At 43.2% G+C, this 16,372-nt stretch overlaps 1 protein-coding gene across 1 annotated transcript in view; it reads left to right on the forward strand.

The window, feature by feature from the left end:
* The window catches only part of SYCP2L (synaptonemal complex protein 2 like), a 30,294-nt gene that overhangs the window by 5,139 nt on the left and 8,783 nt on the right, over positions 1 to 16,372 (forward strand). The window contains exons 8-23 of the mRNA XM_067292378.1: positions 17 to 62; positions 849 to 941; positions 1,030 to 1,090; positions 2,441 to 2,589; positions 3,250 to 3,310; positions 5,838 to 5,950; positions 6,461 to 6,527; positions 6,696 to 6,741; positions 7,380 to 7,425; positions 8,443 to 8,534; positions 10,607 to 10,655; positions 11,796 to 11,851; positions 12,523 to 12,577; positions 13,317 to 13,473; positions 14,324 to 14,373; positions 15,420 to 15,516. Of these exons, the coding sequence (XP_067148479.1) occupies positions 17 to 62; positions 849 to 941; positions 1,030 to 1,090; positions 2,441 to 2,589; positions 3,250 to 3,310; positions 5,838 to 5,950; positions 6,461 to 6,527; positions 6,696 to 6,741; positions 7,380 to 7,425; positions 8,443 to 8,534; positions 10,607 to 10,655; positions 11,796 to 11,851; positions 12,523 to 12,577; positions 13,317 to 13,473; positions 14,324 to 14,373; positions 15,420 to 15,516 (1,238 nt within the window). The remainder of the gene's footprint in view (positions 1 to 16; positions 63 to 848; positions 942 to 1,029; positions 1,091 to 2,440; positions 2,590 to 3,249; positions 3,311 to 5,837; positions 5,951 to 6,460; positions 6,528 to 6,695; positions 6,742 to 7,379; positions 7,426 to 8,442; positions 8,535 to 10,606; positions 10,656 to 11,795; positions 11,852 to 12,522; positions 12,578 to 13,316; positions 13,474 to 14,323; positions 14,374 to 15,419; positions 15,517 to 16,372) is intronic.

Here is a 16,372-nt window from a genome sequence, read left to right on the forward strand (position 1 = left end):
TTTGCTTTTCTTCCAGAGTCTATTCGTTTCCTTGCATATCTGCTTTTGCTGACATGAATGAGGTAATGTTTCTTACTGCTGTGGCACATCCCCTACAGTGTTACCACCATTAATATGGTTAATTTCTGTGTGGTGTATGGGTCCTTCTCCTCCCCCTTCCCCTTTCCTTTTCATAAAAGGATTTAATTTTCTTGAGTGGAAATATACCTTTCTATTCTAGTTTGAAAGTTTGCTTAGTTATGTCGTCCAACTCCGAACTTACTGCTGCCAACTTATCTTTTGTATCAGCTGAACGATAGAAGCAGCCCTTCTCTTCATGGTAAAGGAAGAGAGAGCTTTAAAAAGAAACCGGACAGGGGAACTCTGATTCCTCTGGAAGAGTTACTCCCAGGCTGCCCGAGTACAAGATCTGCTTGGTGGTTACAGATCACTTTACAGCTGTCTAAGTAAACGTTGCATTTGTTGCACTCTGTTTCTGATAGTTGTTTCAAATCAAAGCCAAGTCACCGAAGAGCTTTGTTGCAAGCTGGTTCCAGTGCTTCTGCTTGGTAGAAGTACTCAGAAATGCGGAAGGCTTCGTAGAGTCTTCCCTGAACCAAGTGTACAAGCATTTGCTTGAATTATTTCCTTCCTGTGAGCTGATGTACGGTAATATTCTGACTAGACTGGTGTGGTTGGGTCAGCGGTAGGTGGACAACGTGCAGTTTGAGCCCAGCTTTTATTTCTATGTGGTATACATGGGGCAACTTGTTGCAACTTAATGCTGTAAAGAAGATGGGGAATGACTGAGTAGTTTGCAAATGAGTTTTCTCTGGAAGTGGCAGCGGTGGCTGTTGTGTCCCCCTCAGGTGAAGAAGCCCTCGGACGAGAAGCTGGAGGAGTTCTGGATTGACTTCAACGCTGGCAGTCAGAGCGTGACTTTTTACGTGGACAGTAGCGAGGTAGGAGCAAAGCCCGCTTGGCCTTTGATTAGACTAATGCAGCTGGTGCTAGCTCAGCCCTTCTGCTGTGGTTATTTTGTTTTTATAGGGTGCTCTGTGGGACTCTGTGAGGCTGTCAAAAGAAGCAGTCAGTAGTTACAGCCTGAAGGGTAAGACTGTGCAGCTGGCATTACCCTCTGTCTGGCTCTGGTTTCACAAGACACAGTGATCCGATTTCAAGTCTCGTCATTGCCAAAAAGAGTGCCGGTGGCTTCCTTTCTCCTAGCCGTGTGCTTTTGATGTTCGCCTTGCACTAGCTCTGCTTGTGGGACCTTCCTGTGGGCCTGTTCAGTGCACTAGCCTGGGCAAAAAGAAAAAGGGGATAGCCGCCCACTGTGTTAGTGAGGTGGAGATGCTCGGGTCTGGTAATCCACATGGTGGGTGTGAAGGGGAGGAGTGGGATTAAGGCCGATGGCAGCACCAGAGGAAAGTGGAAGGGTGGCAGGAGGCGAGAGCACGCCAGCACCCTCATTTAGTGACAGCAAAGTGTTGGGTTGGCTCAGCCTGAGAAACTGCAGCCTCTGTAGCCCCAAAGAAAGAGTCCATCTCATCTTGGAACCAAACTTGCCAGTGTCCAACAGGATCACAGCTGCTGAGGGCAGTTGTTTTCTAATGCACTGAACTCTGCAGCATGACGTCATCTTGGGAGTGTAACTCCAAACACTTGTGCCAGTTCAGTTTTATACAATGCAGTATAAATCAATGTGCTAATGGAAATGGCACCATTTTTGTAGTAACGAGTGATCTTAACCACCACCTTTCCTTGTACTGCTTTGGCATACAATTATGTTGAAAATGGGTTCATTGATGGCCTCTTATGGTGGCTGAGCAGTGGCCACACAGTGTGTGGCACTGGCTTGCAGAGAGTAGTGCAAGTGAAGCTGCATATTAGCCATTTTGGGCCCTGCAAAGACTTATTTTCTGGATGATGCCCTAGGAATGATTTCGGTGCCCAAAAAAAGGCACCAAAATAGCAATTAAATGTGTGCTGGGCTGGGCTGGCAAAGCAACAAATGCTTTTTGGATGTCCTCAAGCTCCTGTGCGTGTAGGTGACTTTCTTCCACGTTGCCTCCTGTGGTGGTGATGGGTGGAACCACAAGGAAGAAAGACTTGGACGTGTTGTAGAAAGTACAGGAAATCTGCATGCTACAGACTGCAGCAGTGCTGTACTGGGGGCTCTGCAACCCGCTCTGGAGGGGACAAGTTGCAATCTTAAGGGCTCCCTTTGTCAGGGCAAGTCAAGGGGTGGGTTTACAGATGGGCTAGGAAATGCCATAATCATCTAAAACTAATGAGGAAGAAATGGGTGACTAGCATAACTGGAAATGCACAGGCAATATGTAAAAGAGGTTGTCCTCAGGTTTAAAAAAGAAAACAAAACAACCTACCCAAATGGTTTTGGGGTAATAGACTGAATGCCTTGCTCTAAAAGAGATTTAACTGCCCTTTTTTAAAACAGAGGAGGGTGGAGAAAAGACTGTTAAAATTTACATGAAGATTCCTGCTATTGTCAACAAAAATGAAGCAACAAAAATAAAAATATCCTTCAGTGCCGAGTTTGAAATCTTAGATGCACTCAGAAAAGTCCTAGGAGATGAAAAAATGATGGTAAGCTCTTGGTACGAGTTTTTCTTTTATAAACTATATTTTAATTAATGTACAGTGGGTCAAAAACATTCAGTGTTTTTTTTATATCTGCTTTGTTCATTAGATGTTCACTTGAGAGTTTGTGACTGTTCACATAGAAGCTCTTAGCTTTGGCCTGACATGGAGGGAGTTCTCGGCTTTAGAAAAAAGCTTCAGTGGACTCAAGTTTAGGGTTTCAGAGCTGTTTTGTTAATTGGTTCAGTCAGTGTGATTATTTTCAACTTCAAAACTCAGCAAAAGTAAAACCTACAATATTTAATTGCATAACCGGAATTGTAAATAACTTGTATATTAACTCAAAGTATTACATTGTACTGGATGAGCAAACCGACACAAGCTAATGGAAAAACACAAGGAAAGCTGCTTAAGCATTTTTTTTATAGCTGTGATTCATCCACAGTCCATGGGATTTGCAGAAAAACTTGCATGAGAGTAGTCGCAGTACAGTGGCATTCATTTATCCTTGTAGGAGCTGAGAGACTTCCAAATGGTTAACTAGCATCCAGTGATTTGTGGCTGGTGGTTAACAGCTGTTAGTTACATTAGTAAGTAGCTGGCTTTATTGGATAAAAGATTCTGCTCTTTTAAGGTTGTTTTCACATGACATTAATTCACCAACAGATAAACATGGCTGAAGAGGAGCCCATCCAAGCTGGGGAGCAAGCCAGGCAGAATGAAGCAGGTGATGCTTTTCTTGTATGGAATTTAACTTGCTCAGATTTAAAATGAATGTCTTCACTCTCACCCAACAGCTTGCTATTAGCCACACTTAAAGGGGGATGGGGGGCAAAAACAAACAAAAAAAACCCCAAACCACCCACTGGTCTTCTACTATTCCCATCTTGTAAATTTGTTAACTGCCTTTAGTGGTAGGCGTCAAGTCCCCCTGGCCCAGAGAGGTTGGCCGTCAGTTGTGGGGTTGCACAGGCAGGGAGCCCCTCTCGTGAAGGCTGGATCAGCACGCTGCTGGCTACCCTGGCAAGGCTGATCTCGGTTGCCAGCTGCCCTCTGAAATATGAAGAGCATGCAGTAGAGTTTCTCCATCTACAGTCACTGTGGGCGCGTCCCTCTGTGGCTTTCCTCCCCCTTGCTTGCCCCCTATGTCGCTCCTGGTGTGCGGATGCCATGGGGATGCTCGTGGGAGATTTCCGGAGGGAGCTGATGCTCTGCTCTGATGTGCCTGTGAAAGCAGTCTCGTGAAGAGCACTAGTCTTCTGATGGACCAAGGCTTGTGTCTTGGCACGTGCCCTTCCCTGAGGAATGGTCGTGTCTGCAGTGACATGGCCAGTACCAAGGCTTCCTGCATGGAAGTGATTTTTTGTTGCTTCTTGACAATGTGCTGGGAATGTGAATGCATAGGATACTGGGACGGGAGTGCGTTGAGCCAGCTGAACTCCTGGAGAACCCTGGCGGTGCTGCTGAAGTGCAGGCTGGGGAGCTGAGACATTCATCCCCAGCCTGTCCGTGTGGACAGAGTGACGCGTGGCCGCATACCTGCACTTCAAGGACATCCATGATGGAAGGGCAACAGTCTCTGAGGGCTGAGCAGAGGGGAGAACCGCCTCCCTCGGCCGGTTGGCCACCCTCCTCCTAATTGGAGGGATTGGACACATTAAATTGTTTGCAAGGAAATCATATGGTATTGTCCTTTCCTGTGCTTCCCATGATAGTCTCCTACAGGATGTCTTCCTCTAGTATCTTTTCACTGCACTTAGTTTGTACTGCTGCAGGCAGGGCTTGGGCAACGTAATCCAGTGTGTAGATAGCTGCTGGCATGGCAGGCTTGGAGACTGGTTTGATCCAAATATGGTGAATGTTGAGGGAACATGAAGTCTGAAGTACGGGTGTAACGCTTGGGCCTTAGGCAAAGGAAGGTCCAAGTCCAGCAATAGTCCAAGGGGAAGACAAGGCAGTTTCTTCTTCCTTTCCTCTCTGTCCTGTTTTGAATGCCCTATCAAGGCTGTGATTCACAGTTTGAGGAAAAGCTCCTTTAAGCCAAAAAGGGAATCAAAATTTGTCTTAAAAGGGAAATGTTTCTTTAGCTCAACTTCTGTATCGAGCTATTTGGGAAGTGGCTTTCTTCTGCACAGTGGCCTTTTCTTTTGTTTGAAATCTGGTATATTTCCCTGCTAGAAAACAGGGTTTTACTTCAGACAGTGGTAAACCTATGTTAGTGTGGTGTCTGCAGTCAGTGCGAACAAGGACGTAATGATATTAAATTCTATGGCTTCTCCATACACGCTGACTGCAAACTTTTTTAATGCAACTACTTTTTAGTGTAGATAAGCCCCTGGTGTAACTTGCTTAAGAGATCTTTCCATGTTTTCTAAGGCAATGACCTCAACTTTTTCTCCATTGCTATCATTCACCATCTTGGATAACAAAGTACGAGTCAAAGAGCACTTGTATTGGGTAGCATTCTTTCTACATCTGTGCTGAAAGCAAATTTTTGCTTTCCTTCTGCTTATAGTGGGTTTCAGATTACTCTGGGTGAATATTGGGGTAGATTGTTGTTGGATCAGGTGATCTCCAGAGGTCCCTTGCAACCCCAACTATTCTGTGTAATACCCTAAACAGTTACTAAATGTTTTCTAGCTTTCAATGTCTGAGAGTGTAACTTGTTCAGTAGTTACCATTCCCCTAAATTATTACCAAAAGCAAGCTATAATGGAAGTCTTCCAGATTCTGGAAGCTCAGGAGAAAGTAGGGAAGGGAGAAGCTCTGCTTCATCCGCATCCATGAAGCATATGCAGAGGTACAAGACTGCACTACTACTCGGAGCAGTCCTGGAGTACGAAGGGTTGGAAGGCCACGTATTTCCAGTGAAAGACCTCTTGAAGTGCCCAGCTGAGATTCAATCCAGGGAACCAGAGATGGTGGAAGGTCCTGTTCCTTTGCTTTAGTCAGACATAAATGATTGTTTCATGCCTTCTGGAGCAAAAAGTTGAGGTAGCAACAGGATGATAAATTTATACCTCTTCATACACTATGAGGGGCTTTCAAGAGGTAGGCTCAAGATGTCATTTATTTAGCGTTGCAATTCTGCACTGGGTAGCTTGGAGATGTTTCATGTTTTTGTTAAATATGATCATGAGATGTTTGTTCCTATTAGGTTATACTGCTTTGCTTTTATGTATGTGTTTAAGAATGGAAAGGTCTGCATATTCAATTACAACAGAGATATTCTCATTAAGGTTGTTGTTCCACAGTAATACCCGAGTCCAGTAATCCACCGAGGAAGAAAAATCCTTCAAACTCTGAAAACACAGACTCCCTCTCAGACATCCTAGCCTCTCAGCACAGTGAGCAGTTAACAGACACCGTAACAGTAAGTGTTTTGTGTACAGTGAAACGAAGGCTTTGTGCCCCCTTTCCCCCTCTATTCTGCTTTTTAAAATAGGTATAGTTAAAACCTTCTTTGAAAAAATTAATTTGTACCCAGATCTGACAACACCTTCCTTCTCAATCAGTGGGAAGTCAGCTTTCTAGATACTTGCTTCCAGAGCTGCAATCTTGCAAAATTGTTTTTAAAAAGGGGGAAAAAAATTGTACTCTTATCAGGGGATGGTAAGATGCTTTTGGTGAGAAGCTGATAGTGTCACTTTATGTATTTAAAAAAAAAAAAAGTTTGTGTCTGTGCATATATATTTTATATATATATATGCATGTGTGTGTGTATGCGTGTGTGTGTATATATACCCATGTACAACTAATGAAAGTCCTGTGGTCCAGCTGCTGCTACAGGCCAGCACTGAAAATCTCTCTCCATGTTCTTAGGCTTTTTTTATTGATCATATGCATGATCTGTTTACTGTTTCATGTCTCCAAGCAGAAAACGGTTACCTCTGTCACTATGATTACAGTGAGCCAGCAGACTGACTTGGAGGATGCTAACCCAGGCCCAGGTCAGGCCCAGGTCCTTTCAATTCCTTAAGTCTGACCCACTTAAGTGTTACCTGGGTGATGCTCTGTGAAGGCTCTGCTTTTGTGGGCCTTCCAAAGAAAGCAGACAAAGAGTTTAACAGTAGCTCCAGAGGGTGAAGCTGTAGTTTCCTTGCCTCCCTCAGCAAAAAAATCCAAAACTCCATCTCCAAGGATGAAAGCTAAGCCTAGGTAAGTGTCTTGAAGACAAAAAGTTGTAACTCTTTCCACCATCCCTCCTTACCTTTCCCACCCCCCCATGTTTTAATGTGTGTGACTTCTAGGATTACTTTATCAATTATTAAATTAAAAAAAAAAAAATCCATTTGCTACACTGACTTGCAAGGTGGTTTGCCCGGTGTTACAGCACTTCAGATTACAGAATGGTCATGCTTGGTTACTGGCTCGGCTGCTAGCTTGGTGTGACCTTTCCTTCTTGTCCGTGATTTAATCCAAGCAAAAGATGAACACGCACCTCTGTTACAGAGTCTAACTTCAGCAGTGTACTCGGAGCTCACCAGATATGTAGCTGTTTGTAAATTACAGTCATAATTTTTGTGTAGCGTTGCACAAATTTGGGTCCACCTTGGCATTAGTTAAACCTTTCTTCAGAGCTATGTGGAATGGCAGTTCTTTTAGTTGACAAGTTGGGCTCGTGTAGAGCTACTTGTTAGCTTTCTTCCTTATGTACCTGTTAAATTAACGCTTTGATGCTAGTAGGCTTATCAGTGCAGGTTATTTTCTTCTTATTACTTCATAAACTGCCTATCTGGGGTTTAAATGAAAGATCCTTAATGCTGTGTTCATCTAACGTGTCTGGTTGTCCCTAGTGAGAAGCCCCTAGAAGAAGAGCCCATAGAGGAATCAACACCGAAGGTACATGCGTCTCGGGGCCGCCTGAGGGAAGGAGTCTGGCACAGGGTGCAGGTGCCCTCCGTGACACTGCAGGAGTCAGCAGGACTGGGTTGACCCAGTTCCGCGCAAGAGGTGTCCTGAGCCCACATAAGGTGGTACCTGATGTAACGCACTGCTCAGCCTCGGGAGCGTGCTGCACAGGCAATGACTGTCAACCGCAGTCCAGTGTAACCAAAGCTAGCAATCAAGCGCAGCTGAATTTGGTCAGTATATATATAACCTGTGCTGTGCTCAGGGTATAGGAATACAGTGTGTAGGTAACCAGCCCCGCTCTGAAGGGAACAAACTTGCGTGTTGCAAGACTTGGGTGCAATCTGCAAGAGCAAAGAGTTGCTTCCTGAAGTGAAGCAGGTCTTGGAAATACATAGCCACGTTTATTCAGTTTTTGACCTGAGCTCCGATGATCCTCCCAGGCCAGATCTCTCTCTGGACTGCTGGAATGGGAGCTTGAAATGTGGGTAAACTAGCCACAAGTAACTGAGAGCCATCTCTAGCTGTGTTTTTCTCTTTAGACAAGTTGAGCACTTGGAAATCTCAGAGATCTCTGTCCAAGTACAAAAATGATCTGTGTAGAACACAAGAGAAAATAAACTCCTGAAGCAATGAATTTAATTGTGGGTTGATACTCAGCTTATCTGCGAAATCAGATTTTAGACTCACACCTTGGTTTAAATTTCCAAGTAATTGGTTTAGATCTATTTATTTATTCATTTATTTCCCCCAGACTTACAGTTCAAAGGCCGCATAACCAGTGCTCACTGCACAATGAATTCAATGCTTTTAAACTGTCTTTCCTCTGTATCCTTTCCTCTCCCCTCATTTTAGCTCCAGGACTCCCATACTTTCTGGTAGGAAAGAGCTCCAAGAAATAGTTATAGCCAGGTGGTTGTTGTGATTAAAAGACCACATGTTTCCTGATATTTCTTATCTCTGCTTTTAGTATGCTGTAGGACAATAATATTACTTAGCATATCATAGTTTCTAGGAACTCCTTTCTCCTTTTTGAAGGATGTTGCCAGGGAAAAGAGAAACAGAAAATCAAGTTTGGTCAAACAGAAGACTGAAGCCAGGTATGATATATAAGTCTTGAGCACATGTGGGGTTTAGTGCACTATGTGATTGATATATATACTTATATATATATATAATATATACATATATAATTTTTTTTTTAAGACTGTTTCTAGCACTAGTGCAGGGGGAGGGAAAAGCGCTCATGGTGTGAGCTGTCTGAACACAACAGCAATAGCTGGCTGCTTGTTGTTTTGATAAAGTTCATAACTTGTCTCACTTGTCTCAAAGGGGACTCACCTTTGGGTCCACATGGTGATTGACTTGAGGAGAAGCTATTTCCAGTCTGCCAAAAATGCCCTTACCTCTGCAATACTATGTCCCGTTAGCCTTCCTATTTTCCTTGACCCTCTGGAGGATGAGGGGACAATGGCCATGCAGAGCTATGAGTAGCAGCCTGATTCACAGATATCTAAGCTGTTCTGATATTGCCTCAGCCCTTTGGTGTCGCATGTCCTAGACTTCCAGGCTGGACTCTTTCTCCATCTGTTGCCCTCTCCTACCCCCATCCAGCAGTTTGCTCACACTTTGAAGCTGGTGGCTCTGTGGACAGAGGTGTTGAAGAGTTTTGGAGGGATTTATGCTGTCCCTGGAGCTGGAAGCTCATTCTGGCCCTGCATGTCATACCCCGTCCTGTGCTCTCCCTGCACTCTCTGCCAGTGAAATGGTGTGCGCAACTTGATTTATCCTGCCGGAAAGGAAAGCAAATGGCCCCTATGCCAAGGATTGTGGCCACCGCAGCTGCTCGCAGTGGTCTGAAGCAGCTTTGTCCATTTGAGATGCCTGGACCACACTGCAGCATCAGCAAGGGGTGACAGCACTGGGCCCCAGGACCGTGCACAAGGGAAGGACATTGGCATTGTCTTCCAGATGTGACTGTCATTTCACAACCTGTGTCCTGCTCAGACACTCCAATTTTGGGGAGCTGTGCCTCTGGCAGCTCAGGCAATGAAGTCTTTAATCTGAAACTGGACAAACATAGGACAAAAAATTAAAGCTAAGGCTCACCTCTTGCTTTAAAGGGCTTTGCTTTAACATAGTAAGAAGTCAATTGCTGCTTGCTGTGGAAGAAATAATAGTGCTTGCTTTCCAAAGCAAGCTGGAGGTGATCTTGCAAGATGCAGCCATATCTGATGGGGATAAAGTTTTGAGTTTTAAATGCTTGTGTTTTCCTGGGTGTCTTGTTTTAGTCTACTGACTTAACTTAAAAAAAAAAAATTAGATGGATTTTTGGATTGGTTGTGGATGTGAATGGAAGAGTTGATGTAGAAGGTCATGGCTACAAGTTGTGTCTTCAGATAAATAACTCATACAGCAAGTACCATTGGTAAAACAAGAGTGGCAGAGTAAAAGTTAGAGATGGAGAAGGATGTCTTAGCTCAATCATTCTGCTCCCTCTAGTGTTTCATCTAAAAATGTGCATTTCTTTTTTCCTTTAGGAAACTTTAATGAGAAAGTAGTCTAGTTCTTTATTTTTCCTATACTAGTAAGAAAAGGAGAGTATAAAGTATGCTGAGCAATAGTTTGTAGTATTTTTAAAATAGTTGGGATCTGGAGAAAGATATCAGGATAACTTTTATTTTAAATTTTGAAAGGCATGAAAAAATCTGGTTGCATACACAGAAGTAATTAGAGAGCAACCATTAAATGCTATAATTTTCAGAAGTGAATTAAATGGAATTTTGTCTTTTTAAATACTTTTAAAGTTGTCTTTCAATGCATTCTTGATTCCTTCCTACCATATCCTGTTATTACTGATTTGTCTGCTACAGCTGACTTGGTTATGTCTTCTGAATGTTTGTTTGAAAATAAGGTCTGAGAATGAAGTAATTTTTTATTTCAATTGTAAGACAATAATAGAGACTAAGTAGGAAAGGAACAAGTATTTGTTTAAGGTGCTGTTTTTTCAGCTTAAGTTTTAGGCATATAAAATCTTTGTGTTGACTATAAAATAGAGTTTATAAATACTAAAAATAGTATTTCCTCTCCCCCACCCAGTGCTCTTAGTGAAGTTCTATAGATTGACTGTTCATGATGGTATGCCACTGTCTCATATGCTGCCTTCTTGCAGGAAGGATTTCTATGACTTTGAAAACTCGGACTCTGCAAGCCATGAAAAGGTAAAGCTGAGGCAGAACTTGTCTTGAGCCATGCTAAGGTCCCAGATCAGCAGCTGACAGGGAAAACTTGGAGCAGGTTATATCACTTACTGCAGAAATGCAATAAGGGTGGATGTGTTCCTGTAGCAAGAGTCAAACAGATAACTGGTAATCTGAGGTTTATTTCTGTAATGTGCATAAAGACATTTTTTTTCCCAGAGGAAAAAAAATGCTGATAACCTCTTGAATTTTGTGATGGGTGTGGTATGATAAAGCTGGTTGCAATAGGAATTTGAGCTGTTGCTCAAATGAGGCTGTGGGATATCTTTGCAACTGAAGACCAACATCTGTTCTCATTTTACTGAATATTGAAAGAGCAGTGCTGAGAGTCTTCCATGTTGTGCTGAAACAGAGGACCCCAAATCTGTTACCAGCCATGCTTTGTCTGTTGGGAATCGCTGGTTCAAGTCAGTTGTCACAAATGTTTTGTTGTTAATGCTGCTTGACTGACATTTGCGGACTGTTGGAGAGTCAAATGAATTCACAGCTGTGCCTGCTTTGAGACTTTGACCAGTGCGGGCTTTCCCAGGAAGCTGAAAACTGGTTTCGAAGGTGTTTCTGCAGTATAAACCTTCAACTTTCAGCATCTTCCTGGTGCTGGGGCAACTGGTGCTTCCTATTAAGTAAGAGATAGTGGGTGCCAAACTGGCCACCCCAAAATTCTGCTGTAGAGCTGGGCATCACCCAGTCCTCAGTACTGTCACTGGGTGTCAGCATAAAAGCCTGCTTCATGGCACGCTTAGTAGTGTTTAAACAGCTCTGTTCAAAATCTACCTATGTGTTGCATAGTATATTTGTAGTATGCTAGTACTAGTGCTGTCATCATTGCTTAAATGAGGTTCCTCTTGAGCATTATTTGTTTAAAAAAAAAATGGGGGGGAGGGGAGAAGTAGCACTGTTTAAGATGACAAACGTTTGTCAATTGTCACTTTCAACACTGTTTCAATCAACAAATCCCTTTCAGTTAAAAAGGGGGATTTCCATGCTGGGCTGCTTGTAATCCACTCCTCTTCTAGCCCTTCTGAGTCCTCATGCATTTTAATTTTGTAGATTACTTTGCGGGGTAATTGAACTTTAAGAAAAGATGTGCTTCTGTTTTAGGTTGCTGAAGCCAAAGGAAGGATCCTTGGACAGAAACCTTCTTCACAAAATCAGAGGTACAGAATCATGCATGCACCATTTATGAATCTCTTGACTGGATTTAAGAATCCATTACCTTAGTTAGCCTTCTCGATCTTAACTTAAAATAGTTTATGTGATGCTTCTAATAAACTATTCCTGGCTTAGCTGTCACAGTAGCTGTAGATGTTATCAACACTAAAATTGCATCTGAGAATATAAGAGTCACTAGAGAGAAAAATGACTTCTGTCTAATTTGACAATAGTAAGACCTGACTCCCAAAAAATGCCTATGCCTATAAATACGTATATGTGTGCCTATACAGCTGATTTGACTTTTGAAAAAATGCTCAGATACTCTGCCTTTCCTTTGCCATCTCCAGTTACAATAAAGCTGCCAGGGACTTGCCACTTCTAAATAGTTTGCTGTTTGTTTGCTGTTTGTTTGCTGTTTGTTTGCTGTTTGTTTGCTGTTAAACTTCAAGCATTCCTGGATTACTGCTTTCAAAAACCAGCCAAAGAAAAACGTGGCTAATTACTGTGTGTTAATAATTTGGCCACCCTGTTGATCTCTCAAAAGCCCCTTCTGCTATTATTCGGCTGCATCTCTTCTATACCATTGTCATATATTTTTGCACCTTCTATACCACTGCGATGAATTATTGGACCTTCCGCTAGTCTGACTTTGTCTTTATGGGTTACTTAGCAGGGATGATGAAATGGAAAACAAGACTCGGGACTCGAGCAAGCTCGAGAGAAGGCGGGTAGGTCGTGCGTGCCTTCCGGTCCCTAGAGCACGCGGCGGCTGTGCGTGTGGGTGGGGACAAGCTGTTATGCCCTCAAACAGTCTGAAATTTAAGCTTATTCAGTGCGGGCTCGTATCTCTGCTGGTCACTGCTCCCTGATGAGCCACAAACGTGTTTTTGGCATGTCCCCAGACCCCGTGTGCTGGCAAGGGGGCGTGAAGGCATTGGTGTGCAAACCAGCCACATGCGTTCAGCACTGGTGGGAAGACCTCCTCGGGGGCAGAGGGGTGGCAATGGGCAAATGGCACTTAAAACAACCTGGGAGCCATCTAAGGCATCTGTCCCCATTCCTGAGTCTGAAAATGGACTACTTGTGGCCACTAAAAGTAGTGCTTGGGAGGGCGCTGAGGCTGCCAGAGCAGCAAAGTGAATGTCTGCTTTCTTCTTTCCAGCTGTGCAGTTGGCTGCAGCTCAGGCATTTTAGTTTTTTTTCTGTTGTTCTGCTGAAAGGTCTTTTATCCAGAGCAGGAGGGAGGGGGAAATGAGGAAAGAAGACACTAAACACTGCACTGACAAAGGGCAAGTGCCCACCTCTTACTGTTTTTACCCTGCTGTTAACTGTTTAGCTGCTGTTTTAGCAGATTTCATGGCTTAAAATGCTTTGGGTATTGCTCTGTGGGGAGGAAGAAAGGGAATAATTTGCTAGTAATAATTGCTAGACCGACTGAGCAAGGCTCACTCTTAATAGTGTCTTTAGTCTGATTACAGGAAACATCTTTTCTCTGAAAGTAATAGTGAAAATGCAAGCACTGGCCAGAGTGAAAAAAGCTGGATCCTCGACTCTCAGAAACGATTGTTGCCAAGATCCCTTGATTACACTCGAAAAAGGCCCAGGGTCAGAAGTAAATTAAAAGGTAAGGTTAGTCTGTTGTCAGCACTTTGCTGTGTGCAACATACTGTACGACCGAAGTGTAAAAGGGCAGATAAGGAAATAGCTGCTGCTGGGTTTTGTGTGGCTTGAGGAGGATTGGGGGAGCCCTGATCCCAGCAGGATGGGCCAAGCTGCAACTGCCCCCCTTCACTTTCCCATCCCTCCTGAAGCACGGTTGGCACGGGGAGTAAATCTTTAGCAACTGTGCAATCTGCAGACCAAGGCTTTCCCATTTCCCTGTTCAAGCTCTGACAGATGCTCATCCTTCCAGTGGTTTAAAAAAACAGCCGCGGTGAAGCATGAGAGCATTTCTTGCTCAGAGCCGGCAAGCAGTGAGCCTCCCTGGCGGCTGCTCTCGGTGGCTGCTGGGGCCTCTGAGTTCAATCAAAAGTGATCTAAAAGTGTTGGGATCTCTCTCTCTCTCATGTGGAGGATGAGCCTTGCTGTTTGATCCCTGCAGGAGTTAAAAAGCATAAGAAAGGCGAGGGAGCAATTATGCTTTATATCATGTTCTGCAAGAGTTTGCTTTCGCTCCTGTACCAGCCCCCACTCCCCGGTTGGGGCTTAAGGGCTGTCAGACGAGCTGCCAGGCCTGCCCTTTTTTGGCGAACCGCTCTGGATGCAGTGAGTCTTAGTAATGCTCAGTTCTGCATCATTTGGGAGCTTTGTAAGAAGGAATTGTTGGAGCTCAGCACACATGTTGTGAAGTTTATTCCTGTAAATGCACAGAAAATCAATTTTAAAACTAAGTTACTCTTAGCCATGGTGCAAACTTAAGTGGATAAGGCACACAATTACATTGTCAGTAACCAGGAAAACTTTTCTCCTTGCAGTGCTTCCAGTGTCTTCTGCAAGTAGTGGCAGTGATTACCAGACAAAGAAAGTAAGGACCTGTAATATTTACTGTGCTTTAGAATTCAAAGCATTGCATATGCAAAACACACATGTACAAACGATTTGAAATTAAATAGTTATCTTTCTTCTCAAATGTTTTAACCAACTAAATGTTGTTAAGAATGTACTGGTCTACTAGAAGTTGGAGAAATAAGGAGGTCTTAGCAGAGCATGGGGTACGTTATAGAAACAACCATGCACGAGCCCTAAGCAAATTATTCTTAAACCATTATTATATTTCTCTGTGACATACTGGGCAGGACCTGGCATGCTTGGTGGAATTACATCCACATCACCTAAAGTAAATGTCACAACAGTAACAAGTTTAACTCTTTGGCAGTTATCTAGAGCCAGAGTAGCTTATTCAAGTACCTGTAAAAATCCTAGTCAGGTCCTATCGTGCTGTGTCTCTACCCTCTCCTCTAGGGCTGTCCTGCCAGCTGGTGCCTTGGGAAATGTCCTGGTCTTCCCTGTATGTCCTGGTGGCAATTTTCAGGTCTTGCACTGTCAGGGTCCCACGTGTCCCCTGGCTCATGCTTTGAACTTCTCTGCTTTCAGAAAGCTAACCATGAATTATACTGGGGGGAGGAGAAATGATAAGAGGACTGTACATCAAGCAAAGGAAAATACAGTTTAACAGTACCAAACTTTCCAAGTGTCCAGCTAGTAAGCACTGTATGTTGTATGCCATGAAGTGGTTTCCACATGAATATAGAAAGTTTGGAGAATCACTGTAGACCTGGCAGCTGTACTAAGAGCTTTTTCCCTCTAAAGCCTTTTCTTATCTTTCTTGACTAAAATGCTGTGATTCTGCTCATGAATTTCTTCCACTATATAACTCTACTGGCTAAAGGGGAATATTTTGGTATCCATCTAATTTCAGGGAAGAAGTCTCCTTCAGCATTAGAGATGGCCATCTGTATGTGTTAAGCATATTTTAAAAAAGTCTCAGTATTTTAGTAAAGTACTTAAAATAAGCTTAAATTAAAAAAAAATCTTAAATAAAATTCATACTTGGACTTGGTTTTATTTCAGTTGGGAGTTTCAAGGCCAAGAGCTCAGAAGGAAACGTTAAAGAAAAAAGGCACATCCGATGCCAAGGGAGATGATTTACCTACTGTGGAAGTTGCTGGTATTTCTCTTTGATTCTTGTTCAATGTATTAGAAAAGCTGTTTTAATGGGGTTTTGTTTTTAAATTTGCCTTTTTCCGTCACACCTTCATAAACATTCTGCTGTGTGATAGTTCTTGTAATGGCTATGAAGCTGGGTAATGTTTGTGGATAAAGCATCTTGAAGAGGGAGAGCATTAGCCGGGGGGTGAGGGCTGTGCAATCTGGTGCCTAAATCATGCAGCCTCATGAGGAAGGGTGGCTTGTCAGCTCCCTGCCCAGGGGGCTTCCTTCTGTTCACAGTCATGCTACCATCCCTGTCCAGGCTAATCTGTTATCCGCACCCAAAGCTCCAGTTTTGGTGCCTTGGAAACAAAAAGATCCCTCAGAGCATTAACATTAGTGTCTTTAAAAAAAATAAAAATAAAAATAAAATAACAACAACAACAAAAACACCCTGTAGATGTGGGATGCCTAGAAATTAGAATTTTCTTCTTACATTGTAAAGCAGTTACTGAACGCAGATGCAGACTGTGGTTTGGTTGAACTTGTAAGGATTCTTCTCTCCTTTCTGCAATGTTAATAGTCAAATTCTTTTATAGTATATTTGAAGCTGCAGTGTGAGCAAAAATGCATATAGTATTTACACTATTATAAACTTCTGCAGTACTATCTGTGCTTCCTCAGCCAGTTGGAAGCTACACAAACCTGTTGAGAGTGATGTTATGAAAATACCCACAAAACTATTCCACCAACAATTAAGTGGTCTATCTTCTTGCTCTGGTGCGTACTCTGAGGCTGTTTATTTTTTGCTTTTGACTTCCTGGGTATTACAGTACTCTGAAGTATGTTGTAGTAGTCCATTTTCTCTGCTCCAA

This window comes from Apteryx mantelli, chromosome 2, assembly GCF_036417845.1.
Source record: "Apteryx mantelli isolate bAptMan1 chromosome 2, bAptMan1.hap1, whole genome shotgun sequence".
In the NCBI taxonomy this organism is placed as follows: domain Eukaryota; kingdom Metazoa; phylum Chordata; class Aves; order Apterygiformes; family Apterygidae; genus Apteryx; species Apteryx mantelli.